The sequence below is a fragment of the Mirounga angustirostris genome, unplaced genomic scaffold (genome assembly GCF_029215605.1).
Source record: "Mirounga angustirostris isolate CCGP_5_RB_7025 unplaced genomic scaffold, mMirAng1.0.hap1 SCAF_16, whole genome shotgun sequence".
NCBI classification, from domain to species: Eukaryota; Metazoa; Chordata; class Mammalia; order Carnivora; family Phocidae; genus Mirounga; species Mirounga angustirostris.
Genome location: NW_026991724.1, coordinates 18,431,530 through 18,457,793, shown reverse-complemented (window position 1 = coordinate 18,457,793; position 26,264 = coordinate 18,431,530). Strand labels below are relative to the sequence as shown.

Below are 26,264 nucleotides of genomic sequence, written 5' to 3'. Positions count from 1 at the left end.
TGGGCTCAAGGGACTCTGGGCATACCTGGCGCAGGAACATCCCAGAACAGTCTGGGATGAGGGAATAAACAGCTGTACTGCTTTGCTGCCTTATCCACATCAGGAAAAAAAAAAGCATTTGTGAGTATGTATCTGTTAAGCCTTTTCTGGTACCCTTGGTAATTGCCCTCTCCTGGGCAGGCACTAATTCCCATCCAGCCTGCTTGTCCGCAGGAAGGAAGGAGAGTTCGCCTCAAAGCCTTGGGTTTGGGAATAGCTATGGCCTAACACCCAGAGCCTCAGAGAAGAAAAAAGGTTGATCTGGGTTGATCTGGAAACTTCCAGGAGTCCTCAGGGACCAGAGATTTCCCCTCCCTCCTCCCAACCTGGGATGTTGAACAAATGGGAGGGAAACAGAAGCCCCTTCACTGTTGGACACCCTGTTCACATGCCAAAGGCTGGTGTTGGGTGGCAGGCTCTATCACTGGCCATCCAGCCCCGTTTTTGGAAATCAGTATTGGGGCTTGCTGTTAGAAAAAGCCTGGCCTGGGGGAAGAGGCATGGTTCTGGGCTTTATTCTGTAGAAGCCCCCTCAGCTATAAAATTAGGGAGTTGGACGATCTACTCTCTAACATTCTTACTGGTCTTGCATTTTCTGACCTTCTGAGCTAGACCCCGGAATGCCTAACTTTGGTAGCCCCATTGAGGTGGGGACCTGTCAGCAGGCATAGACCTGAGGCCTGGCACTGGGCGCTCCCCAACACCTGGCCCAGGCCTAGTCTGCTGTCTCATTCCTCTTTCCTGGAGAGGCCAAGACTGAACCCTAATAGGATGGCAAGCTGTGATGTTAGGACTATGGGTCAGGGCTGAGGTGAGAGACCTTAGATTTCCCTAAGGAGCAGCCCCAGGCAGTCTGGCTCTGGGCTAATGGAAGGGGCCTGGTGTGTGTCTTTTTCTGGGCAGGGTTACCAGTGTAATGATCAGCAGAGAGTGACATGCAAGTGAGTGGTAACACAGAGGTCAGCAGGGTGTGAATGTCATTAACCCCATTATTATAAACCTGACCAGGCCATATTGGTACAAAAGGTGTCTTTATTGAGGTCTGGGTAAGAATTTGGCACTTGGCCAGAGCAGCAGCTTAAATATGAGGCAAGCACGCAGGGGTTAGCCATGCCCGGGGCTAGGGTGGGGCAGTGGGGCTGTAGGCACAGACTCTCCCCAGCCAGCCAGAAGTCAGGGAGGAAAGGGGAAGGGGACGCAGAGCAGTCTGGGTGAGAGGCCTGGTGGGCTGGCCCTGTGGAGCTGGGCAGAAAGCACTGGGTGGTAGGTCCAGCAGGGAGGGGACAGGGCTCTCTTGCTCCACGTGCCCTTTAGGACCAGGCCTGAGGCTCTGCTGGGGGCAGCCACACTGGGGGCCTTCCCAGGCCTCACTTCTTCACCTTAGCATCATAGGTGCCTGCATTCTTGTAGGCACTCACATAGCCGCTGTCATCCAGGATGTCCTGACGCCCAGCAATGCCCTTGCCCTTGCCGCTCTCATCGAAGCGCTCCTTGTGGGAGCCTGTGTACTTGCTGGTGTCGGTCAGCCGTTCCACAGCACCTCCGGTCTTTGCTTTCTGTTTGGATAGAGTTCCAGGGAGGCCTGGTTAGGGAGCCCAGCCTTCCTCCCCCAGCCGTAATTCCCTACATCCCCCTCAGTGGCCACCCAAGACCAGCCAGGGTACTTACGGTGACGCCCACATTGGCCGGTTCCTTGCCTGCCACCAGATGGCAGATAGCATCAAAGGCTTCCTCCTTACTCTTCCCTTTGAATCGCTTCATTGCCAGCTCTTCTAGGGCCTTCTTGAACTCCTCATAGTTGATAACCCGAGCAGACTTTCCCCTGCCAGGTATGTGGGCACCATGAGTTTTCCCCCTTCTCCATGTCTTCCCTGGTTCCAGCCCCCCAGTTCCCCACCTTCTGGGAACATCAGAAGCAAGGACTGCCTGGGGCTCACTTGACTTTGGAGAAGACGATGTCAACATCCGTCCCTGTCACGGCCTTTCCGTCAGCCACCTTGCAGTCCTTGCACAGCTTGGCCCAGTTCTTGCCATTCATCTCTTGCCCACTGGCCTTGGGGTCACCATGGATGGCAAATTTGCGGAAGCTTTCCTCCAGCCCAGCCACATCTGTGCTCGTTGCCATGCCACCCTGCAGGGGGGGACCCACCTCAGTCACCTCGCAGCCAAGCTGCCCATCCCCTCCCCAAGGCACAGAACATCACTGCCTCTACCTCAAAACTTGCTACCTCAAAACCTACCAAGTTCTGAGTTATGGGCACTTATGCCATATACCCTCAGAACGAGATGGAGCTCCCTGGAGAGAGGGGCCAGCACCGAGTGTGTCCTTGGACCCCAGAGCCCCGAGAGGAAAGGTGCTGTCACTTAATGCCAGCCCTGGCTTAGAGTGGAGTTAAGATGAAATCATGATACCCACACCAGGCTGGGGACAGAGTGGCACTGTCCAGAAAAACTGAGGTCAGCAGCTGGGGCCATGGCTTTGTCTGGCCCTGGCACAAGACCTGCTTGGGTGGAAGTGAGGGTGGCAGGGTTGGCCCCCCTCCCTGGGAGTTCCATGCCAAGCTAGGTCAGGGCCAGGCCAGGCTGCTGTTGGACAGGTATTTAGTGAGGACAGGGTCTCTGTCAGGGGCATCAGGACCCAGCAAGACCCAGCCCAGGCTGAGAAGGGAGCCAAAGCATGAGCAGGGGTGCATGCCTTAGGCAGGGGTGCAGCTGGCCCAGCCAGGACCTTGTTACTATTTGCTGTTAAACAAAAACACGAGGGGAGCAGGAGTTTGGGGCTGGCCTGGCCACAGTTTGTGAAGCCTGGAGACAGTTGCTAAGGGAGGGTAGTGCTACTTGGAGAATGTTGCTAAGGGCAGGATGGTGTCAGGGCGGCTGAGAGAGAAGCTCCCAGTGCTGCTGGGCTGGGCTGGGCTAGGGAACTGGGGCCCACGGGTGCGGCACACCAGCACTCCCAGCGCCTGGGGCACAACCGTGGCCACCTGGCCCCTTGCCATGCATTTGGCGCTGTAACCTCCCAGTCTGTAGAGTTTAGGAAGAGCAGGCGATTTGGGGACTAGCACGGGTAGGGGTTGTAAAGTTATGAGCCCCCAGAGGCATACTGGTGACTGGAACAATGGTCTTGGTCCTGTAATGCTCACACCTACACCCTACATTGTGGCATACTTCCCCAGTGTCTACACCTTCAGTCTTCCATGGAAGCCCCTGGCCACACCCTGAGCACCGTCACACCAGTCCACAGCCCCACAGCTGAATGTACTCAGCCCTGGCTCTCAACATTCTCGGCCTTATTCCCCTGACCACACCCTTAACCAGCCCTGGGACTGAGGGCCTGGACCATTACCTGAGCACCCACCCCCACATATCTAGTAAGAGCTCTGTACAGAAACCCACCAATAATACCCTCAGCCCTGCACTAAAATGTCCCTCCTACACCCTCACAGGCCCCCTGCAGTCCCCTGACCACACCTACAGCCCTACACTGAAACTCCCTCCATGTAACACAGCCCAGTAATGAGGCCTCCTTGACCACACCTTCAGCCCTCCGCTGCAGCTGCCTCCATCCACACACACCCCAGTCCTGGGATGAGGACCCCCATCCACATACCCACAGCTCTTACTGAGCCCCCTAACCAGAGCTTCACTACTCACCCCGTTCTCCATACACCTGTAGCCTCCAACCACATCCTCAGACCCACCCTTGTCCACATACCCAGTTTTCTGGCCTCATGCTCAGCCCTGCTCTGAAGCCCCCCAGGTGCCCACATCCACAGACTTGCACTTCCAGACTCCCAGGTACTACGCTGAGAGCCCCCATGTTAAGACACTCTGAGCACACTCTGCATCTCCACTGCAGCCTCCTGACCACACCCTCAGTCATGTCCTCAGCAAACATCATCTACCTCTGTCTTTTATCCTAAGGCTTCCAGTGACCACAGCCTGGGCCCCTACAGAACTACACCCCCTTTACATTTACCACTGGCCTTAACACTGAAAACCCTCTCCCAGCGACCATCCTCACCCATCCCGAAGTTGCAATTTCTGGTACTGGCATCCCCACAGCCCCTACATTGTAATGACCCTGTCAGCCCACAATCGCAGTCCACACAGCACTCCCCTTCCCTCTCTCTACACTGCAGTCTCCCACCAGGGATCCAGAGACCCCGCCCAAGGGTAAAGTCTGGGGGAGCTTGTGGGACACAGATGCTTGTCCCAGGTGACTGGCAGGCTTCTGCCTCCAGTGCTCGCTCTTGTCTGTGGGAAGGATTCTTGGTACTAATCAGGTGGAACCAGGTCGCAGGCCGCAGCCCCAGGAGTCTGCAGTCCCAGGAGTCTGCAGGCCAAGGATGCAGCAGCCACGCCCAAGAACTGGGGCCACCCGCTGGCTCCCACTGGGACAGCTGGAGTCATCAATCAGCCGGGCGAGGAGGTGGGGGAGGAACGCCTGGGGCCCAGGACAGGGCCGCTCAGTTGGCTCGGTACCATCGGGGGCTGGAACCCCTTCCAGAGCGCTCCCACCCCACCCCCTTCCTTATCATGCAGGATACGGATTAGGGTGGTCGGCGCCCGCGTCTCTTACCTGCTTCTACTTCGTGGCTGTTTCTGCAGTGCGTGTTCGATGGACAGAAGGACGCAAGAACGGACCGACAGACGCGGGAGACCAGGCGGCTCCAAAGCTCTGCTCCCTGCCGGCTTCGGGGCGGGACTGCAGCCCGGGCGGTTCCGCCGTATTATCCCCTGTTTCTCGGTCTCCATAGAGACAGCGAGTCCCACCCCCAGGGCTGCCTCGGCGGGAGAATGACCAAGGTCACGCTGGCCCCACCCACAGGACCCCGCCCCCTCCGCGGGGGCGGAGCTACTGCTAAAGCCTTATCCCGCAGCTCCCAGGGCAGCTCCGTGGCCTTCGCGCTGGGGGAGACAGGCCCTCTGCAGCTCTGGACGTCCTCGGATAAACCCCCTACTAAGAAAACAGCCTCCTCCGGGGCTTCGCCCAAAGTTCAAAGCAGGCCCCCACCTCCACGGGGGAGATGAAGCTTTCCAGAGCCGCAACCAAAGGAGCGGGCGGGGTGGGAGGGAGGTGGGGCGGGGGGAGTTGGGGTGGGGAGAAGTCCCTTCCCTCAATGACAGTGGGGTCTAAAGCTGGCTCAAGACCACAGCTTTCCAATTAACGTTTGGCATCCCCAGGCCGCAACTCGGGAGCACTGTGGGAGCAGGAGGGAACAATGGGCGAATCACGTGTGCCCAGTCCCAGAGTCCTGGTACACCGACCGCCATCCCAACTGCAGGAAAAAGTTCCAGGACCTCTGGGGTCCGCGTACTCCTTTATTCCCATTCTACCCCGGTGTCGGCCTCGCAGTGTCTGCTCCTGCTGCTGCCTCCGGATCTCAAAGCCTATTTTCCCTCAAGTATAAACCATCTTCAAGAAAAACAACCTCCTCCAGGCAGCCTTCCAAGGACTTTTCACAACCAGAAGCCCTGTACCTGAGCGTCTTCGGTCCACGTGTATCTTTCCATATGACAATCTGGGTGGTGACTCAATGTCCGAGCCCCTCCCACCCCACCCCTAGGCCGACTGACAATGGTCCAGCTCCAGGATGGCCTGTGGCCCTTGCCATTAAGAAAGTATGCACTAAGTCCGCAAAAGCATTAAAAAAAAAAAAAAAAAAAAAAAAAAGTTTATTGGAGCATCCTGGCCGGTGGGGCGGGTATTGCTGAGTCTTGGGGGAAGGGATCCCATCCCGCCGACCGCAGGGGCTCCTAAAGTGCACTCGGTGCGGCGAGGGTGGGGGTGTTGCATAGAGAATCCGGCTGGCCGCTCCTCCTTGGCCCTCCTGCCTCTCCACCCAACTAAGCCAGGCCAGCCTCCGGGCCGCCCCGCGCCCCGGGCTCGCCGCTGCTCGGGCTCACGAAAACCGCGGGCGCACGCACCTGCAGCGCCAGCCCGGTCTCTCGGCCCCTGCCCCCTGGGGCGGCCAGGGAGGCGCTGCCCAGGCGCGTCTGGGCCACTGGAATCTCGTCCACGGACTCGGCTGACACCGAGTGGTAGGTGCCTGCAGGCCCAGCGGCGTGCACTGGGCTGGCGCCCGCAGAGTCCGATGCCGAGCTGGAGCTGCGGCCTGGGGCCCGGGGCACTGCGGAGATGGAGGACAATGTGAAACTGGGGGCTGTGACACTCTCGGGTCCCTACCTTTCCCTCAGAGCTCAGGATGCAGTCAGGAAGAGACACTCACCCGGCAGCCTGGGCAGCGGCGATTCAGGGTCCAAGGTCCCAGAGGTTGGCACCTTATACACCCGCCGCTTCCTCTTTTTCTGGAGAGAGAGGGGAGAAGCTGAGTGCCCCTTCCCTAGACCGCACATAGCCCAAAGAAGCAGAGGAGTGGGGCAGGGTAGAGGCTTCTTTCCAACCCCTTCCTCCTGGGCAAGGAGGCCAGCAAAGTCCCTCTTACCTGGGGTCGGATCCGAGGGGGCAGAGCCTGAGTCTCTGGGGAGGAGGGCGGTGGGGGTTCCACTTGGCCTCGGGTGGCAAAGAACTGGGAAAGACTGAGGGGGAAGTGGAAGGGTAATCGCTGGATGGCCACTGTTCCCTCAAATCCCACCCCACTGGAGGTCCTGAAATAAGCCTCCCTTCCTAGTACACAGAAAGGGGCATTGATTTGTCCAAGGGTATGCCAGGCTGGACCCAGACCTAAATACTGTGGCCTTGGCCTACCCCCTTTCTCCCACCTTGGATGTCCCTGCCATGCCAATGAGAGATGTCCAGGTGGAACATGCCCAGCTTGCACTCACTTGGCATTCACTGTGGCAGGCCTGGCCTGGCCAGGGGGTTCTGGGCGCACGTGGCTGAAGGTCCGCATGTAGAACTCCATCTCCTGGGGAAGGTGGGGGTCAGGGAGGCTGGGGGGCCAGGTGTGGATCCAAGGCCTTCTGGGTCCTGAGCCTACTCCATCCTGTATACAATACCCCATCCTATACAGAACACCCCCTTCTCACTGGTCTCTGTGGGAAGTCTGGGTGCAGAGGTCTATGACTGTCCTCCAAGCTTCCCAGCTATGCTGGGAAAATCCCTCTGTAGGCCAAGGCTTAAAACACCCATTTTTGGACCTTACCCCATCCCCACCAACTTCCCTACTTCATCTAGTCAAACTCCTCCTCCAGGAAGCCCCTAGCCTCATAGGTCCAATGCACCCAGTCTGCTCTGGCCAAGGTGGGTGGTGGGGAAGAGGCTCTCAGAGCAACCCTCTCCTGTTCCTCTCTTTTCCCAGGGTTCCAGTCTCTGAACTGATTTTTACAGGGCAGGGGCCAAGAGCCCTCTAGTCTAAGCATCCTAGGGCCAGCCCTGCCTCCATGGGTACTGACTATGAGGCCTGAGAAAGTCTCCTGCCTACATCTCTGAGGCTGTCTCCTCTGTGAAGTGGGGATGGAGAAGCTGCCCACCCACCCCCCAGGTAGCCAAGACTGTGGCTGGTACCTTGAGGACTCAACTCCTCAAAAGAGGAGGCAGTAAGAGGTAGGGGGAAAAACAGCTCCACAGCCCCATTTGGGATCAGGCTTATAGGCAAGTTCTGTGTCTACTTTAGTCACTGATCCTCACAGCCACACTGGGAGTGGCAGACCCAACCCCTGAAAGCGCAGGGACCTGAGGCCAGGAGGTCACAGAAGTGGGTTGGGCTGCCACCCAGGACACAGGACGCCCATGAGGACTGCAGATGAGGAGACAAAAGCTAGGAAAAAGCCAACCCAGGTATGGAGGGTATAGGGCAGAGCCAGTACAACGATGCCCCGCCCCCACCGGGTGGGGGAGGGCACCCGGACAGCTGTCACCCGCTCCGAAGTCGTTTCCATGGAGACCCAGGCGTCCTGACTAATGCAGAGATGACACTGTTAACAGCAACGCTGTCTCTAAAACAAGCCTATGTTTGGGGGCAACGGCTCCAGAGTGGGGCCCCTCCCGCATTCCTGCTCAGGGTGGGGGTGGGGAGGCTGCCTTCAGGGCCCTGGCAGATCTGGGGGACAGAGCCCAGCCGGCCCCAGGCTGGCTGCACAGATACGGAGATTCATGCCCAACCAATGCCCAGGCTAGCCCTCTGGAAAGCAGTGTGGGGGTGACAGCCTCAGCAGAGGAACACTGGAAAAGAAGGGGTCAGAGGCCAGTCGTGAGAACTGGGACCTCAAGGTAATGGCTAGGACCTCCAGGTAATCTGTACCCCACATCCTTCCTCTTCCCCAGTGTGGAGTCAGCACCCCTCCAGTGCCCAGCAGAAAGGGGCAAAGCCTACCCTAGTGCCCCTGGGCTCCAGAAGGGGGGGTGGGGCAGGAGGGGTGGGAGAAGCAGCACCAGAGGATGGTCCCAGAAGCCTGAGGGGCCAAGATGAGACAGGAGCCAGGCCCTAGGCAGCTGGAGAGGTCTGAGGGTACAGCGGGGTTTCCCCACTCAAAGCCCCCTGGGATCCTCCCACAGAGACCTTCACAATGTGCACACGCCTGCGCAGCAAATGGTACCTCTCGGCCTCAGCACTGTCCTCTCTGCAGTGGGACAAGCACATCCCTCCCCCCCGCCCCGGAAGCCTCCCTCAGGTCATGTGCAGACGATATTTCCTGCCCTTGCTGCTCTTGCTGCCACACCTGACTCCAGAGCCCAGGCAGGCAGTGGCTACAGGGCAGGGGCCAAGAGCCCCCTAGTCTAAGCATCCTAGGGCCAGCCCTGCCTCCATGGGTACTGACTGTGAGGCCTGAGAAGGTCTCCTGCCTACATCTCTGAGGCTGTCTCCTCTGTGAAGTGGGCATGGAGAAGCCGCCCACCCCCAGGGTGGCTGCCACTGCACTTACACGCGTTCTGTGCCAGGCACCAATCTCTGTACACGGTGGTGTGGCGGGGCGCTGCCACCAAAAGTCAGCATTCCCCCAGGCCTCCCAGGCCTTGCAGCCTGGCCCGCCCCTGGCAGTGACAACAGGAGAGGCGGGGTCCCAAGCCTTCTCCCGATCCACCCACCAGCCTGTGTTTGTGTCTAGTTGCCATGAGGACTTGGGGTCCAGAGTTCAGCCTTCCCAGCAAGGCCCGCCTGGGCCCCCTGCCCTCGCAGTCCCTGCGGGCTCCAAGAAGTGGACCACGCCCACCCCCAGCCGCTGACCTCAGGAAGCCACGGGGCGTGGGAACGGGGATAGGCTGGTCAGCAGCTGGGCTGGGGGGTTCCTGCTGCAGAGGGTAAGGACTTTAACTCTTCCCAGACCCAGCTTGTTTAAGCCTTCTTGGCCTCAATAGGCTCATCTGCAACATGGGTACAGTTACATTACCTGCCTCACGGGCTCTTTTAAAGATTAAATAGGGTAATGGGTATAAGGGCTCAGGATCACGAGGGGAGAGAACTGATGGCTCCATCCTAGCGACCTATGCACTGGTCCACCCCTCTCTCTTCTGCAGCCCCAACCTGCCCACTTTCAGGCTGCCACATTCCATGCCCTCCAGCACATGCTTGGAGCCTGGACAGGAGCGTACACGGGGTCAGGGAAACACAGGGCTCCCTCTGGCTGTGCCCACACTTGAGAAGCAGATACGTGCTGAGTATAGGCTTGGCCTCGCTCCTATTGCCTCCAGCATCCCCTACTCCAGCTGCGGTTCCAGGCCTGCTTCCCTTTGCCCTGTCTCATCACTGGGGCTTGCTACACAGCCCACCACCCCTCCCACACCCAGGCCCCATCACCCACCCCCTTAGCCCTCTGAGCCACTTCTATACCTGAATGGGCCGCATCTTGGGGGGACAGGACTCGAGCTCCCTGTGGGCCCCCTTTGCCTCCTGTGGCAGGCGATGCTGCACGATGTACTCATAGGTGGTGAGCTTGTGCCACACTGAGGGGGTGAGGAGAGGGCTCAGTGCAGTGGAAAGGGGGTCCTAGAGTTCAGAAGGTAAGGGAGGGTGCCCAGCCCCAGCCTGAAAGCACTGTCCCCAAATACACTAACCCATGAAGTGAGACCAGAAAGCCAGGACTGAGAAGAGCATGGTTTCGGGCATCTGCAGCACAACTGGGACCTCCCTGTGGCCCAAGGACCCCCATCCCCTGCGAGGCACGTGTAGGTGTGTGAGTGTGCATGTGCGTGTGTGTGCTGGGGCGCGGGTGGGGAGGGACTTACTGAGGTAAATGTGGAAGCAGAACAGGTGGCCCAGCAGGGCTGTGGAAAGCAGGCCCAGAAGGATGAGCAGCGCGGCCAGGGCCAGGATGGCAGGAGCCTGTGTCTCCACAGGGGCAGCGGGCAGGAACACAAACCACACATCTGTGTGATTCTTCAGCACTGCAAGGCACAGGCAGACCGCTCATCTGGGGCTATGACCAGCCCCGAGAACAGGCCCAGGGTTGGAGGGTGCGAGTGGGCCTGGAGCTGGAACTGACCTTCAAAGTGGTGATTGGTGCGCAGCCGCATGGGGTTGACAAAGAACTCCACAAAGACATACGTGGCCACCAGCACGAGGAGCAGGACACCCAGTAAGGCAGATGCCACACTGTGTAGAAAGAGCCTGGGCCCAGCCGTGGGCAGCTGTCAGCACCCAGGTGCTCCAGCTGGGTAAGGGCCCAGAACTCGGAAGGGCCCGTGGATGGGACGGGGACCCAGGCCTCTGACCCCACAGCCCGAACTCCTCACGCAGTCAGTGGCTTGGGCAGAGATTAACCTGGGCGGCCGCCCCAGCAGGAAGAAGACCCCAAACCTGCCCTCAGCAGTCCCGGGCAGCAGCCACCAGGAGCACCACCCTCAGACCAGCCCCGCCCCGCCCCAGGCAGGCTCAGGGTCCCTGGCTCACACTCACACCCACGCATCCCCAGGCAAAGGTGCGGCCCGCGGCCCGCTCTCACCGGTAGTTCCTCTCGCCCACGCAGTTGTTGAGCCACTTGCAGTGGTGGTCAAAACCGCACACGCACTTGTTGCAGGCGCTGCAGTGCTTGGAGCGAGCGCTCCTGCGGGAAGGGGTGGAAGGGGCACAACGCACTTGGCTAGCTTTTCCCGCACTTCCCCGGGGGCAGCTCGCAGGGCAGCGGAGTCGGCGGCGGAGGCACCAGCCACGCGGACGCCGCACCTGGAGCGAGTTACCCACCAGGCCCTGGGCTCCACGGCGGAGGCGGCGACGGGGAGCGCGCACGCCCTCTGGCGGCGCTGCGAAGCAGAGCAGCCACAGGAGGCCTCGCTTCTGAAGGGCCAGGGGCCTCGGAGGCTCCAGGAAGGAGGGCTTGGGAGCCATCACACTTTCCGAAACACTCTAGGATTGCGCACCTGCATGATGGTGGTATGAAGCGGAAATGGGGCTTCCTTTCCAAGCAACGACCCCTGCGCCGCGCCAGGAGACGATGCACGCGTGCGACCAGGGAGAAGAGAGCAAGGCTGCTGGGTCTAGGGCCTGCATTGGTTTCTCTGACATCTCCATTTTTTGAGTCCCTGTTTCCCCGCCAGTCTATGGGAATTTTACTGGCATTCTTCCAGAAAACCGCAGTCTGTCTGGGCTACCCAAAGGGAGCCAAAGGAAGAGGAGCAAGCTGACATCTAGGTGAGCAGTTTGCTGCAGGGGCTCAGATAAGGTGAGGCCACATTAGGAATGCAAGCCCAACGGGGTGTGGAGGAGTGAGCTGCAACCCCTTCCCCCAGAAGAGAACGGAGTGGGTAGCCACTGCCACGGCATCCACTAAAGAACAATGCACTGACCGGTGCCTGGCGAAAGAAAGGATGATGTGACACCAAACTCCTCAGTGCCTTAAGGCCGTCGTCGGCTCTTACTCTGTCCTGTGGACACACCCCCTTCAACAGGCTGCTAGATCTCAAGATTGGAAATGTGGAGCCAGCCTTGGACCATACCCCCACCCCCAATCCCCTGCCTGAGGCTGGAAGCTCCAGGAAGGGAGAGAGGGGCCTAGGGAGGCAGTCCCTAAGAGCCAAGGGGGTACGGGCTCTGCACATTCTGACTGCCCTTCCCACTAGCAGTGTGATCTGCAGGAAGTCACGTGGCCTCTCTGGGCTTCAGATTCCTCACGGGCAACTGAGGATAACAGTCCGGGCTTGGGGGCCAGGCAGGCTGGGTTGTGAATCTGGCTCTGCTACCCAATAGCCATATGCAGGCCTCTCAGCCTTTTACGGCCCTGGGCTCTTCCTCTTCTGTGAGGTGACAAAGATGCTGTCCACCCTGCACGGTTGTTCACAAGCACTTAGCACATAATAAGTTACTCATTAGACTAACTTCAGTTAGTCTAACTAGACTAACTGTTAGTCATTAGAAAAGTGTGTGGCAGTGCCAGACGTTTCCTACTTTAACTGCTGGAAATGCCATTCCGCATCTTCTGTTTCCAATCTCCTTGTCCTTCACCCAATTCTCTGTCACTCCATCAAGGTTCTTGACTGTGTAAACACGAGGCTTCTGCGGCATCAGGATAACTCTAAAGCCCTGGGCAGGCCCCTCTCTGCCTGGAGCGCCCACTGGCAGTTTCCCGGGGCACACTCGGCCCCCGCACACACCCTCAGCCCACACTCACTCACACATCTACGTCGCACAGGTTGCAGTGCAGATCTTCAATGACGTGTGCGTGTTGGCTGCGGTTGAAGACGGGCAGGGGCCCTGCATAGCTCTTGTCCCGCACGTTGGCATCTGCTGGATCGATGGAGACAGCGGTCAGGTGAACCACGAGGTGGCCGGCAAAGATGGCGCCCATGCACTGGCCCAGCAGGTTAAAGACTCACTCCGCACTCTGCCGGCTGCAAGCTCCCCTCCCCAACTTTCTGGAGCCCGACAACAGCTGGCTACCTCCATGTGACTCCCTCATGCAGAGACTCTCTGCCTGTGCCACCTCCTACCTGCAGCCCCACGAGAGCTTCCTTGTCAGACCGCATACCCATGACCCAGATGGAAGAGAGGAGCCATCTGGTAACAAAGCTCACAAGCCCCTGCCTACTGCCACTGGGGGGCCCAACCACAGGGCTCTGGCCTCACTCCTCCGGGACTGCCCCAAGTGCTGGCTGGTCTGACCTCAGAATCCAGACGATCTACTTTCAGATTCTAAATGATGAAGTGAGACTGAAGGAGATTATCCTCTAAGGCCGAGGGCCCCAAAATATAAGTTCTAAGTTTGTTTCTCTTGCCTTCATGGGAAGCCAGCTCCGAGAGGGAAGCAGCCATCCTTTCTCAGCAGCTGGGCCAGACGGAGACTCACTTGTAGACAGGGTCTCATACACCCACCACCTCCCCGACTGGAGTCCAGCTACTTAGAGCCCTAGGGCTCAGGGTTCTGAGGGCCTTGGCATATTCAGGGCCTGGCCAGGGGCAGCATGGCTAATGCTGGAGCTGAAACACAGATCTTCTAGGACCAACTGCTCAATGACTAGACCAAATGCTGGGGACAAGCATGCTGACAACTTGCTGCAAAGTCTAAATTAGTAAAAATTCACCAAGAGACTCTACCCAGGCAGCCATCTGCCATCTATCCATCCATCCTCTCGCTAACCAGGCAGACATCATCCCTCCATCATTCATCCTCCACCCATCAGCTGCCCAACCTCATTTTTCCTTCTTCCTCCTCCTCCCAGCAGCCAAACTTCCATACCTATCTGCATGAGCAAGGCTCTGCCCTAAGGGGCTGTACCACAGCGGAATGCGAGTCCCATAGCCCATCACAACCTCTCCATCCCTACGGCCCTGGCTGTAGGTCAGGCCTTCACCCCTTCCCCGGGTTATTCCACAGTCTCCTGACGGTTCCTCCTGTCTGCGCGCCCTTGAGCCTGCCCTTCACTTGGTCCCAAAGTGAGCTTTGCATAGCTTAAACCTAAAATCTTGTCTGCTTCAATTTCTACAGGGGCTCTCAATGGCTCTCAAACTACGGTCTCCTATTCAGTTCAGTGCCAAGGGCCCTTCCGCTCCAGCTCCACAGCTCCTGTCAAAACTGCCTGGTATCACCAACCACTACTCCTCACCATTCCAGCCTCTCTTCAGACACACTGAATATTTACCAAACATTCAGCTTCCTGCCTGCTCCAACACTTCTTCCCCTCCCCACCCCTTGGTTCATTCATTCAACTGTTCACTGAGGTCTTTCTTTACACCAGGCCCTACGGGCAATGGCAGGAGCAAGCCAGACTCGGTCCCTCACCCCAAGGAGCCTGCAGTCAGGTGGGAAATACGTATGTTAATCACATAATGGGTTGATTACAAAGAAGGAAGTTCATGGGACTAAGTGAGTAACTGCATGGCCTCATCTAGTCTGATGGGATCCAGAAGGCTGCCCTGAGGAAGTATCATCTCAGCTGAGACTTGGAGAGGAACAGACAATAGGCACCTGGTATAAAATCGATAGGAGGGGCTTGGCTGGGTACTGGGAGCAAACAGAGTCCCAGCCAGAGGGGTGGCTGATGTGTGGTTCCAGCTCAGCTCATTGCTGCCATGCAGGAATGAGGGCACATGTCACCAAATTCTGGCTTTTCAAAAGGAACCAGAAATCTGGATTTTTATGTGAAGTCTCATTTTTTAAATACTGACAATAAATAAATAATTTTTAAAACACACCTGCCAGGGGCACCTGGGTGGCTCAGTTAAGTGTCTGACTTCGGCTCAGGTCACGATCTCAGGGTCCTGGAATTGAGCCCCACGTAGGGCTCTGTGCTCAGCACGGAGTCTGCTTGTCCCTCTCCCTCTGCCCCTCCCCCAACTTGTGCGTGAGCTAAAAACACACCTGCCAAAGGAACACTTAAGACTGTCCCTTTTTGTGTGTTAATTTTCCCCCAATTAAAAAAGAAAATCTCACCTAAAAAAAAGAAATAAAATCTGAGGGCGCCTGGCTGGCTGAGTTGGTAGAGCATGCAACTCTTGATTTTGGCGTCGTGAATTCAAGCTGCACATGGGGCACAGAGACTACTTAAAAAAAAAAAAGAAAAGAGGGGCACCTGGGTGGCTCACTTGTTAAGCGTCTGCCTTCGGCTCAGGTCATGATCCCAGGGTTCTGGAATCTAGCTCCTTACTCAGCAGGAGGCCTGCTTCTCCCTCTCCCACTCCCCCTGCTTGTTCTCCCTCTCACTGTCTCTGTCAAATAAATAAATGAAATCTTTAAAAAAAAAAGAAAAAAGAAAAGATCTGTAGGCCAAACAGGCCCATGGGCTGCTAGTTCTGGACTCGTGCCTTAGCTGGTTGTTGGGACAGAGTCAAAAGCCTTCCAGCCAAAGACCAGTGGTGTCACAACAGAGAACCCCAGAGGAGAGAACATAAGAGGCGGGGGAAATGGGCACAAACCAGAACCCAGAGAGCCCTGAGGATCTTGAAAGTCATTCCTTAAGGCAGGAAGAAGCCATCATGGGATGTTAAACTGGGGAGAAACTTCAGATTTTTAAAGGGCGCTCGGCTGCTGGGACACAGACCAACATAGATGGACTGGCCCAAGTGAGAGTGTGTGTGGGGAGACCTGTCTGGAAACGAAACGGTCATCTAGTCCAGAGGGGCAGGCGGCAGTGGGGAGGAATGAGGGCAAGTTTGATAGCTACTTAGGAGGTAACATCAACAGGACTTGCTGACTGACTGGATACAGGTGATGAAGGAAAGGGGCCGAGCCAAGGGTATCTGGAGAAACAGCCGCAGAGAAGGCCGGGTGCGCGTCAGGCGTGCATCTGGCCCCATGGCGACGCGCGTCTACACAGCCACGCGGGTCTACATGGCCCTCCTCCACCCATAATCTGCTGTAAGGCTCCCACCCTCATACCTACCATGTGACCACCTCCAAGCTACAAGGCTTTCCTCCAGCGGGAGGCTAAGCACCCGGTGGGGGGGCCCTGTCTTACTCCTCGTAGCAACACCAGGGCCCGGGCCAGTTCCAGGCCCGAGGTGGGTATGTGGTACACCCCATTAGCCTACCTCATTCCTCAGGGGCCCTGAGGAAGCCTGCAGAAGAAAGGTCGCTTTGATGGAAGGAAGGAGAGGCATCCAGGCCTAGAAATGGGAGTGCCGATCTGGGTGGCTCTGTGAGCCTCCACATTGCCCAAAGCAATGAATGTGGAGAGGACAAAACCCTTAAACCGTCCCACTGCCTCACTGTCAGCTTGCCTGAGCAGCTCGTCTGGCCTCAGTGGGTATCAGCTGTGTGACCTCAGGAAGTCAATCTCTCCTAGCACCAATTTCTTCACTAGTAAAGTGGGGAGAACACCTTCCTTACTGATTGTTATGAGGATCGAATGACATAGTCCACATACAGGGGACGGCACAGTGCCTGGTACATATATGTGCTCAATAAATGCTGTTACTCTTGTTTACTGTCATTTGCCCTAACTGTACTTACTCCCACCATGTGATTATTAACCTGCCTTCCCAGGTACCCTGGTGGCAGAAACCCAGGTAATCCTGATGAGGGGTACGCCCATCCCAGATCATGGGAGGAATGTTTCATGAAGCATTCTACTTAAGAGCACTGACTAAGGCCTGTTAGTCACCTCAGGGAAAGTCCAGTTTTCCATTTACAGAGCTGATGAGGAGGCCCTGGGCCCTAGTGAACCAGGAAGCCCTCCAGGGACGTTGCTGGTGTCTGAGGACAAGAACCTTCTCTAGAGTCCTTCTCCACACACCTGTCCTTGTCACTCACCAAGGACAGCAAGCTTACCCTTCCAGCTCACACATTCTGGTGCTCACACACACACACCCTTGCATGTTCCTTGTCCTCTGGGAAGCCGGCAGGACTCTTCCTGTCAAAGAGAGGAGGAGGCCGAGAACCAGAGAGGTGGCAGAAGCTGCTCAGCCTGGTACAGCCCCAACAGGGCTGAGCTGTGGCCAAGCTCAGCTGCTGACTCTATGCCCAAAGCTTTCAAGTTCATCCCTGCGAACCTCCTTTAGCTCACTCTAGCCTTCCTCCCCCAAGAAGCCCAAGAAATCATTTTCATGAAGCCCACGTACCAGGGCACACTCTCCTGGGGACCCTCTTGACAGGGGCACATGGCCACCTGCTGCACCCCAATCTCCCAGCCTTGTAGCCATATCCCCTGCTCCTGGGAGTTGTGGCCGAGGCTAGGGCAGTCACACCGCCAGGGTCATGCAAGTTTGTGTTTGTCACTGTTCCCAGGAGCCTCCAGGGCATCTTTATCCCTCCTCTTGTCAATTCAACCTCACCCTAAGAGAGTGATTTACAAAACCAATGAGCTCCTAAACAGTCCCGGGTACAGCATAATTATCTGACCGTACATAAAACCACATGTTAAATATACCAGGAAACTTAGTATGTAAAAGAATTCTACCATGACTTTTTGAAAAGTGAAAAAGTCTTTTGTAAATGGAATAATTACTCCCTAATTTATCCCCTGTCGAGCTCTGGACGTAATTAGCTTTAAGGCTTTCTTCTATGACACCCTTGTGGTACCTCAGGTGATGAGGTTCCCAGCTGTGTGGGCTTTAAATGCTCCAAGGTACATTAGGTCCATCTGCTCACCCCATCAGGCAGAGAGGCCAAATAGGGGTTGGAAGCCAGGCCGGCCACTGGTCCTCCTGGGCAGAGAAGGGGCCTGTCTGTCCTTCTTTGAGGCTCCGGGGCACGGCCTCAGGCCCCTGCCATGTCCCTGTCCACTGCCCCAGGCCTTCCATGTACTACCCACACTTTCCCAAGGATACAGCATAGCCAGTGGGCACCCAGTGGTGAGGCAGGAGGGGAACAAGGACCCCAAAGCCAATGACAGCAAAGAAGAGGTACAGCAGCCAAGCCACAATCTGGAGAGGGTGAGGGGGCCAGCTCCACCCGTTCCGGCGCGACCGCTGGCCCTGCAGCTCGGGGGACGGTCTGCGGGCCTGTGCAGGCGCTGTCCACACACTCTTCTCAGGGGCTGTCTTGTTGGAGGGCTTGTTGCAGATGTTCATCTCCAGAGGAAGAAAAAGCAGAGAGAGCATTAGCCTGAGGAGGCCCGGGCTGGAGCCCAGAAGCCCATGCCTACAGCCAGGTTCCAGCAGGGGAGAGCAGGCTGGGACGTGAGGCCATCTCCCAGCTGCTCTGCGGGGGGACCAGCACCCTAGCATGGCCAAGACAGCCCGTGGGGGAGGGTGGTAGTGGAGCGCTCTTCTCGAAGCCCCAAAGCCAGCTCTAGTCCCAGCCGCCGCCAGGACAAGGTAGGAGGGGCCAGGGTTTATTCAGGACACAGTGTGGCTGCCTGTTACTCGAAGTGCTCTGTCTCCACAGCCATCAGAGTTAAACCCAGTAAGACATGTTCTCATCTGGTAACAATATCAGGCTGAGGCCAGAGCATTGAGAACACATGCTGATTCTGTTAGTCACCTCTGTCCTGAGGCCCAAATGCAAGTGTCAGAGAGGGGCCCCTTACTCTTTGCGAGGGGAAACAGGGAGTAGGGGTGCACACAAGGGGGTCTGGCCTCTGTCCCTGGGCCAGCACATAATCCCTTTAGGACAGGGGCCACTGGGAGACCCTAAACGCTCTCCCCTGTGCCTCAGAAGGGCTGCCTGAGACTTCTTGGCTGGGGAGGAGCCAGCATGCAACAGAGAAGGGAGGATCCCTCCTTGCTTCCCTCCAGCGCCAGAAACGACCGTGTTTCTCCAGGTAAATTTGAGCCTGGTGCCCTGGGAACAGAGAGGTGGGCTGATGCTCTTTGACTCACTTGAGATCTGAGCAGGCCGGGCCTCCTGCAGAGGCTGACCACCAGGTGGCAGCACTCGCCCAGCCCCCACCCCATCATCCTTCAGTCTGAGACGGGCCTGGCGGCCAGAACTACAAGCAAGGCAGGCAGGGCGAGCTGTCATTCCAGGAGGAAGAGCCCCGCCCACAGTATCTTCCGGGCCGCAGCGGGACTAGAGCCTGGGCAGGCAGCGCCACCACTGGGGAGAACTCATGGTGGGAAGGCCGAGAGCAGGCGACAAAACCCAGGCAGCTGGACTCTCCTTTCAGGAGCCCCCATACCCGTGGGCCCGGGGGTCTGACGATGCCAGAAAGTATGGCAGACCCCCCTCAGCACATCTACCAAGCACATCTGCCTCACCTCTCGGCCCAGCAAAATGTGACGTGACCTTCAGAGCCCAGTCTAAGAGCCCAGGAAGCTGTACCTGATGCCCCAAACAGAGTCAGGGGGCTCTCGTGCTTAGTCTCTAGTGGGCAAGTCACTTTGCCACTCAGAACCCTGTGTCATCCTCATGTCTGCCCCCTGTTACGCCAGTTTCTCCTAAGGGTAGCAACAATACGGTGATTCATTTACCCCTGTTCCCCACATCCCCTCCCCCAAGCAGCCACAACATACCTTGTACATAGTAGATGCTCAGTAAATGCTTGCTGACTTGAAAACATCTGAAATAAAGGAAGATGTGGGTGCGGTAAATGATGTGGAACCCTGGTCCACCCAAAGCCATCTGGCCCACTCCGCACAGCCACCATGCAGACAGACCTCTGCCCCAGCGCCCCCGGCTGCTGGCTCTTACCCTGACTGCCGGACAGTCCCACTCAGTCACTGCCCTTCATCCCGCCCGAGGCTCAGCGCCTCCGGCAAGTCAAGTCTGGCGTGTTCACCTGAGTAGCCTCATCTCAAAGCTAAATGGAATGACCTTAGTTTTCTCTCAGGGACTCAGGTGGAATCCCTTGGTCATTTGCTTCGTCTTCAATAACAAACAGTAAAAAGTGAATAAAGAGCCCCAGCTTTGGAGGAAACAGATTAAGGTTCAAGTCCTGGCACTTACCAGCTGAGTGGCCTGAGTTTCTTCATCTGAAAAACGGGGGGTAGGGATGGCTACCCGGGCTGTGTATAGATCAGCGACCCTGTAAGTAAGGCCCTGACACATAAATGCTCCCTAAATGATAGATATTGTAATTATCCTTAAAATAGCCCTCTGGCTTGTCCCTGTCTCTCCAAAGGAAGGCTGCTGCATCTGAAACTAATTTTCAAAGGGATGGGGGGCAGTGAAGCTGTTTTCTTAAACCAGGGGTCCCAAGGAACATGTTGCCATGAGAGCTGGGCCACTGGATGGTCATTGTAACCATCTCACCTTTGATCAAACGGACAAAGGTGATTGAAAAAAGAAAAAGAGAAGAGAAAAAAAAAAGCTGGCACCACTTCATTTTCAATGTCCCCAGACGTAGCAAATCTGTCTTTGATTTCTGGAAACAATCAAAGGTCATGAGGTGAAGCCCTGTGAACAGCCGAGCTGGGGGACTCTGCTCAGGGGCAAATCCCTGTGGCTTGCACCTCAGTTCTCCAGTGACACCATCACCAGGGTAACTACTTGGAAGAGAACCCATGAATTGGGAGCCCTAAATTCCAGCTTTCCTTTTGCCATCTTCACACCTCTGCAGCCCTACACCTTGAAGTTTCTAAAGAAAGAAGCAGAGGCACATGGCTGACATGTCCTCGCTGCCCGGAGTGGGCTGGCAGGGGCCACAGGCACCCCCCCCCCAGGTGCCGCTGCCTCCCCGATTACCTGAAGCAGGAGGATTCACCATCTGAGGCTTTGGGGGTGGCTCTGACTCCAAACCAGGGGACCCCTGGCCCAGGGAGGTGCCACTCGTATGAGACTGTGGGCAAGGGGATGGGGCTACTGGGCCTAAAGCCCTTGCGGCGGGGCAGCACTCTAGAGCGGACATGCAAGCTGGCTCGTCACCTGCCCCGAAAACCTGGGCCGGCCAGCTCTTAACTGACGGCATATTCCCCTGTGGGGCTGGTGGCTACTAAGTCTTTTGGCCGAAAAGACTTTGATTAAAAGGGCTGAGGGGTAGGAGAGAATCCAAGATGGGGCCTCTCAAGCAGGGATGGGACCAAGCACTGTCACCAGACCCAGGAACTTCTCTGGCTGTCCCTCCCTTCTCAGCACTTCTCTAGGAGCCCAGACTGAAAGATGCATGGCTCTGCTCCCGGACAACTTGGCCAGAGCACTGCACCCACACACTGGCCCAGGCAGCACTGTGGGGGCCCAGCCCCCTGAGTGCGCTGAAGATGTAAACACAGACTCGTGCTTTCTGGGGGCCCAGACAGACATGAGGGTAGTGGTCGTGGTTGGGTGGAAGGTGGGTGAACGGGTCCCGCAAAGGCCAGCCATTCAGTGTGACAGAACACAGGGTGTGCGGCGGGGGGGGGGGGCGGGGGTGTGTGTGTGGCTGTGTGGGTGTAGGGTGCAGATCCAGAGAGAGAGTTGAGCCCTGAGGAGCCTAGGAGGCCAGGCAAGGAAGCTTGGGTATTACTGAAGAGCCACCAGGAGTCACAGGAAGTTTAAAGCAGGGGAATGATACAAAGGTGGTGGGTGTTTCACAAAGCTTTCTAGTCATAGTGGGGAAGAGGGCATGAGCAAGAGGGGAAAGGGTAGGCCAGGGAAGGCTGCAGCCCAGCAGCCTTGTGCTTTGGGAGGAACTGGTCCAGGAGATGGAGGTCAAGCCCACAAGGTCCCTAAATGCCCCCAGCTGCATCTCTGAGAGGTATATGAGCCTTGGTGAAAGATTTTTCATGTCTTTCTGCTGCCATAGAACAAGCCACAGAGTTAAACTGGGGGAGATGGAGGAAAGACTAGAGGGAAGAGGCCCCATGGAGTGTTATGGCCAAAGGTCACCACCACGTTGGTAAGCCAAGGACCCACCTGGCTGCTGAGGTGGGCTGGAGCGGCTGTACAGGCCCTTCCCTTGTCCCAGTAAGGTGAAGGTCATTGCCAGGATGACAATAGTCTCGTCCTGTTAACACTCACTTGCTAAAACTCTAAAATTGCATTTTCAAAAGAAAGTTAGGGGACCTTAATTTATATGCCTGATGTACATAAGGGAACTCTTAACATTCTTAACATTTCAAGTTCTCATTATGAACTGCAGAATAGTTACATGACTGATCCACTTCCCTCTTGCCCACCTCTGCTCTCACCAAAAGAAAAAAAAAATATTGGGGAATGATGTTCTGAGATTCATGAATAGCACTGTCAAAACAACCAGACTGAGTTGTACCAGCCCTGGAGAGGCTACGGGCATCCCCGCATTCCTGCAAGATGTCTGAGAATGTCAGAAAAGAATCAACTTAATTACTAAAGAGGGTTTGTAGGCGGAGGCCACTGAACTGGGAGGGCAGAGTGATAGGGTCAGAGGAGAAGAGACAGGGCTGTTGGGGGGTACTGAGGGCCTGGGAACCTGAGCCACCGACGGAGAGAGGCAGGTTGGAACCAGGCAAGAGGGGTAGGCCTAGAGACACAGCCAGGTTCTGGTTCCTGCCCTGCCACTCACAGATTGGGTAACCTGGAGGCAAATTTCAGAGCGACCTCTTTGGGTATCTCCTTTACTCAGCTTTCAAAAAAGTTAGCGGGGGGGGGGGTGCGGGGGGCACCTGGCTGGCTCAGTCAATAGAGCATGCAAGCAACTCTTGATCTGAGGTTTGTGAGTTCAAGCCCCATGTTGGGCGTAGAGCTCACTTAAAAAAAAAAAAAAAGCTAGCTGGAAGGCAATTTGGCAATGTCTACCAAACTTTAGAACACATATACCCTTGGGCCCAGACATTCCATTTCTAGATATTTATCTTATACATATGGTCACAAAGTACACAAAGATTCACTGCAGTCTTGTTTGTAATACTAAGGGACAAAAACAATGTAAACTGACTGGGGCACATCCACACAGTGAAAGGCTGTACAACACCAAAATGGGGAGGGATGAAATGACCTTTGATACACAATGAAGTGGAAAACAAGACGTGGGGTTCATTGTAGAATGTGCTACCAACTGCGTAAAAACAAAGGGGGACGGATAGACGTTTAAGTTTCTATTTGCGCAGATTCTCTCTGGAAAGAAATACAAGCAGACAAACACAGGGGCTGCCAGCCTCTGGGAAGGAGCGTTACTTGGATCCGGTGAGAGAGATTTGCTCTGTGCACCATTTGAAATTTTTTTTTACCACGTGCATTTAAGGCTTTTGTAAAAAGAATTAGGTCAGATAAATAAGTGAGGGGTGTCACCCCTTACCCTCCTGGCCCCACTGGGCTGCCGTGCAGACCAAATGGGCTCGTGGGCTCCAGGGCCCTATACCACGCCTGACAAACAAGGAAATCCCACCTAACGACCATGCAAAAAGAGTGCCCGGTTTTAGTTCAATGCTTTCTCACTCTCGAAAGCAATTCTGAATGGTTCATCTACAAAGCTGTGAGGAAGAACCATAGGGCTCCCTGTGAGTTGTTGGGGGTCTTGTCAAAGCTGGAACCAGACCACCAGAGGGGCTGCTGGGCAGGACCTTGGTCCAGTCCTCAGCCAAAGGCCAGCTCAGCTTTCCATGGCTCCAGGACCCAAAGGGAAAGTGCACACCACAGGATGGTTTTGCTCACAACCATCTTTTCTTTTTGCTAAGAAAAGCTAGAGGATTTATGGTTGCCACCTGAATGATTTTCCATGGATACTTCTAACCAAATTTTCAGGTTTCTTCCCTCGATCTGCTTTTAAAATAATTTTCACTAAGATTTAACAGATGCCCAATTTAAGCCTAAACAGGAGTTGGAAAAAAATGCTACATGGTGCACACTGTTTTACAATGTGAAAAGTCATTTATAACGGAAGTTTGGGGGCAAATACTTTATTAAAATTCCCCACAGGTGCCAGAGAAGTCTCTGGCCTTAAAATTCTGGGAAGTGGTTCTAGTTTGACTAAAGGATGCACATCACCACAATGCCCAGGAAATAAATTGAAACTTCAGGCTGTTCTCAGAGTCCTCTCCAGTCACTGGTCTCAGATGCAGCTGGGCTCCTCACACAAACAACATGCAGAAGTTTGATGCTAGAGCAAGAAAAGCTTGAAACCCCAATCATGCCTGAGTTGACATGGTCTGAAAACATTTTCTCTGCCATTCTCCCCCTGAAGCAACCACTGCAAACTGCTTGGGATTCAAGTGTAGCCAGGGAAAGGGGACAAGAAGCGGGGGGGCAGGGAGCAACATGGAGTGAAAGCAAGGCCAGTGAGAGGAGCCAAGGGTTGTTGATTTTAACCAGGAAATCAACTCACATGATTTTAGGAGCAAGCCCTAAGGAACACCCACCAAGAAACAGTCGTTACAAACAAAGCTGTGACAAAACAAAGTAAGAAAAACAAAAGGGAAAAAAAAACCTGGCTAATTAAGCACCAATGTTGCTTTTATCGCAGGTTATGGTGATTATCTGTTTACAAACCCATCTCCCACAGTGAACCACCAGTTCCACCAAAGCAGAGAACACCCTTCATCTATCTCTAAATCCAACTCTCCTTCAATAAGAAAAATTAAGCATGTCTTACCATCTCTGCGGCCATCACCCTAATCCAAGCCTCCATCATCGGTCCCCTACATCGTTTCAGTGACCATGGCCATCACTAGCATTTAGAGGGTGCTTTTTCTGTGCAGGGCACTGCTTTAAGTGCTTTGACAGAATTCACTTATAAACCCTCACAACTCTCTGAGGTAGGTCCTAGCATTTCCAACTGGTCTCATAGGCCTCCTCTGTCATTGGTCTCCTTGGGCTGGCCTCTCACTTTCTCTCTCATAAACAACATGCGGAACAACATCTCCCCTTCACAGATGAAGACACTGGGTCTCAGAGGGGCTAACTTCTTCTAGGAGACACAGCTAGACTGGCAGAATTAGGATAGCCCGCGACTACTTTACTGGTGTGCGGCCTACAGCAGCCGAGGCAAGGTGAGCTTTTCAAAATGTCAAACTCCTCACAGCTTTTCAACGGTTTCCTCCTCCTGCTGGGATACAGGTGAAACCCCATTACACCCTTCAATGCTCCCCTCCCACTTTCTGTTCCTTAATAGTACTTTGCTGTCTCAGGACCTTTGCATTTGCTTTTCCCTCTTCCAGAAACACCCTTACCCTACTTACAATGCTGGTTTCTTTTCAACCTTCAGGTCTTAGCTTCAAAGTCACGTTTTACAGCAGACCCTGCCTGACCACCACCCCCGCCCCCTCCGTTACATCACCAGAGCACTTATCTCCACCTAAAATCACTTAAGTCTTCTATCTGGCGCCAGCACACATCCCCCCCCCCCCCCGCCCGCCCCTTAATACTCTGTGGGTTCTGGAGATCGCGCCGTTTCTAGGAGTCCTCCGTGGCCCGGCGCCTGGCACACAGGAGGCGCTCAACGCAGATACGTGAACCTAATGACGCTAGAAGGAAGCCCCGCGCTCTGCCGGGTCCCTGGAGCCCAGGCCGCGGGCTCCAGGCCGAGGTGAGCGCAGAGCATGGCCGAGCGGCGGGCAGCCACAGCCACAACCCCGTGGCTCAGGCCAAGCTTCCAGGTGAGGACCGCGATGGGGGCTCCTCACCTGCGCGTCGCGGCGACCAAGCCAGATCGGCCCTGCCAAGGTCACCCAGTGGTTCAGCCCCCGCGCCTGGCCGTCCACCCTCCAGGGCGGCAGCACTTCAGACCCTCGCAGCGGAGATGATCCCCGGGACCAGGCGGCGGCGCAGCCCGCAGCGGGGCCCCATCCCGGGCCGCGCGACGGAGGCCGGGCCGGCGAGTCCTCGGGATCCTGCTGGAGCCGGCTGGCGGCACGGCCCGGCCAGGCCGAGGCGGGCTAGAACTCTTCAGGCGCTGGGCCCGTTCCCCTGGCAACCGCGCGGGCTACGGCGCCCCACAGCGGCCAAACCGCGCTGCGTCAGTTCGCGCGGGCAACGAGGCTGGGGGCGGGGCTCACCGGGGACCCCCGGAACCCCAGCCGACCCCTTTCCCCATTCCCTCTCAACTTTTCTCCTCGAAAACCCACTCCCCCCACCTCACTCCACAGCTGTCTTCTCGAAATCCTAACTTGTCCCAAACGCGACCCCCTTCAGTTTCTCCCGAGACCACCACTCTCAGGGAGACCCCCAGGCAGCCGGCACATTATGAGTGTGTGCTGGGCACTGGACATTCCATGGGCAACTCTCACGAGATCCCTGCCCCTCAGGGAGATTACAGGCTAAGGGAAAGACAGATACAAATACCCAAATAAATATGTAGGTTTCCCCATAATATAAAGTGTGAAGTGTAAGAGCAAAATATATAGCACAAAATCATCTCCTTTTTATATTTCCTTTAAATCAAGTATAAATCCTACTGGGAGCCCCCATCCTCCAGGCTGGTAGGAAATTCAGTCTTGGTCTCCACTGGGCTCCTCTTACCCAGGTTATTCCAAGGACTCGGGATCTCCTACAGCGGCCGTCTGAGAAGTCACAGGTCCTCTCTGGTACTGAGGCCACAGCCATTGTCACAGGACTTTCAGCTTTGGGCTCTGAGGGGTCATGCCTGCTGCCCCAAGGTTGCCAGGGACAGGGGCCCCTGGGTG

The 26,264-nt window shown here is 56.0% G+C and overlaps 2 protein-coding genes across 14 annotated transcripts in view; one reads left to right on the top strand and one right to left on the bottom strand.

Moving 5' to 3' along the window:
* Nucleotides 1–4,799, top strand: part of LRRC36 (leucine rich repeat containing 36) — a 67,698-nt gene extending 62,899 nt beyond the window's left edge. For all 7 annotated transcript variants that reach the window (XM_064580910.1, XM_064580907.1, XM_045890920.3 and 4 more), the window contains one exon: nt 4,585–4,799. In XM_064580910.1, the coding sequence (XP_064436980.1) occupies nt 4,585–4,799 (215 nt within the window). The remainder of the gene's footprint in view (nt 1–4,584) is intronic.
* Nucleotides 1,411–25,554, bottom strand: ZDHHC1 (zinc finger DHHC-type containing 1). Of its 7 annotated transcripts, XR_010408129.1 has the most exons (14): nt 25,266–25,552; nt 19,266–19,312; nt 17,640–17,916; nt 12,551–12,726; nt 10,885–10,986; nt 10,426–10,550; nt 10,169–10,327; nt 9,774–9,886; nt 6,829–6,989; nt 6,489–6,582; nt 6,273–6,351; nt 1,977–2,170; nt 1,708–1,861; nt 1,411–1,595 (listed from the first exon to the last, which is right to left on the bottom strand). XR_010408129.1 is itself a non-coding variant. In XM_064580911.1 (13 exons), exons 2-13 carry the CDS (start codon nt 19,310–19,312, stop codon nt 4,773–4,775), a joined length of 1,587 nt encoding a protein of 528 aa, XP_064436981.1. In that variant the 5' UTR covers nt 25,266–25,554; the 3' UTR covers nt 4,694–4,772. The 7 variants fall into 7 exon arrangements, 6 of the variants coding, with proteins under 6 accessions (XP_064436981.1, XP_064436982.1, XP_054367272.1 ...); XM_064580911.1 differs by lacking the exons at nt 1,411–1,595; nt 1,708–1,861; nt 1,977–2,170 and adding exons at nt 4,694–4,823; nt 5,971–6,173 and having other exon boundaries at nt 25,266–25,554; XM_064580912.1 differs by lacking the exons at nt 1,411–1,595; nt 1,708–1,861; nt 1,977–2,170 and adding an exon at nt 5,116–5,671 and having other exon boundaries at nt 25,266–25,554.
* Nucleotides 25,555–26,264: the final 710 nt, after the last annotated feature.

Coding starts and splice junctions, on each gene's coding strand:
- ZDHHC1 (XM_054511297.2), bottom strand. CDS start 19,312: ATGTTTTCAAGTCAGCAAGCATTTACTGAGCATCTACTATGTACAAG. Junction 9,887..10,168: donor CTGCTTCCACATTTACCTCA/GTAAGTCCCTCC, acceptor TCACCCCCTCAG/TGTGGCACAAGCTCACCACC. Junction 6,352..6,488: donor CCCCTCGGATCCGACCCCAG/GTAAGAGGGACT, acceptor CTCTCTCTCCAG/AAAAAGAGGAAGCGGCGGGT.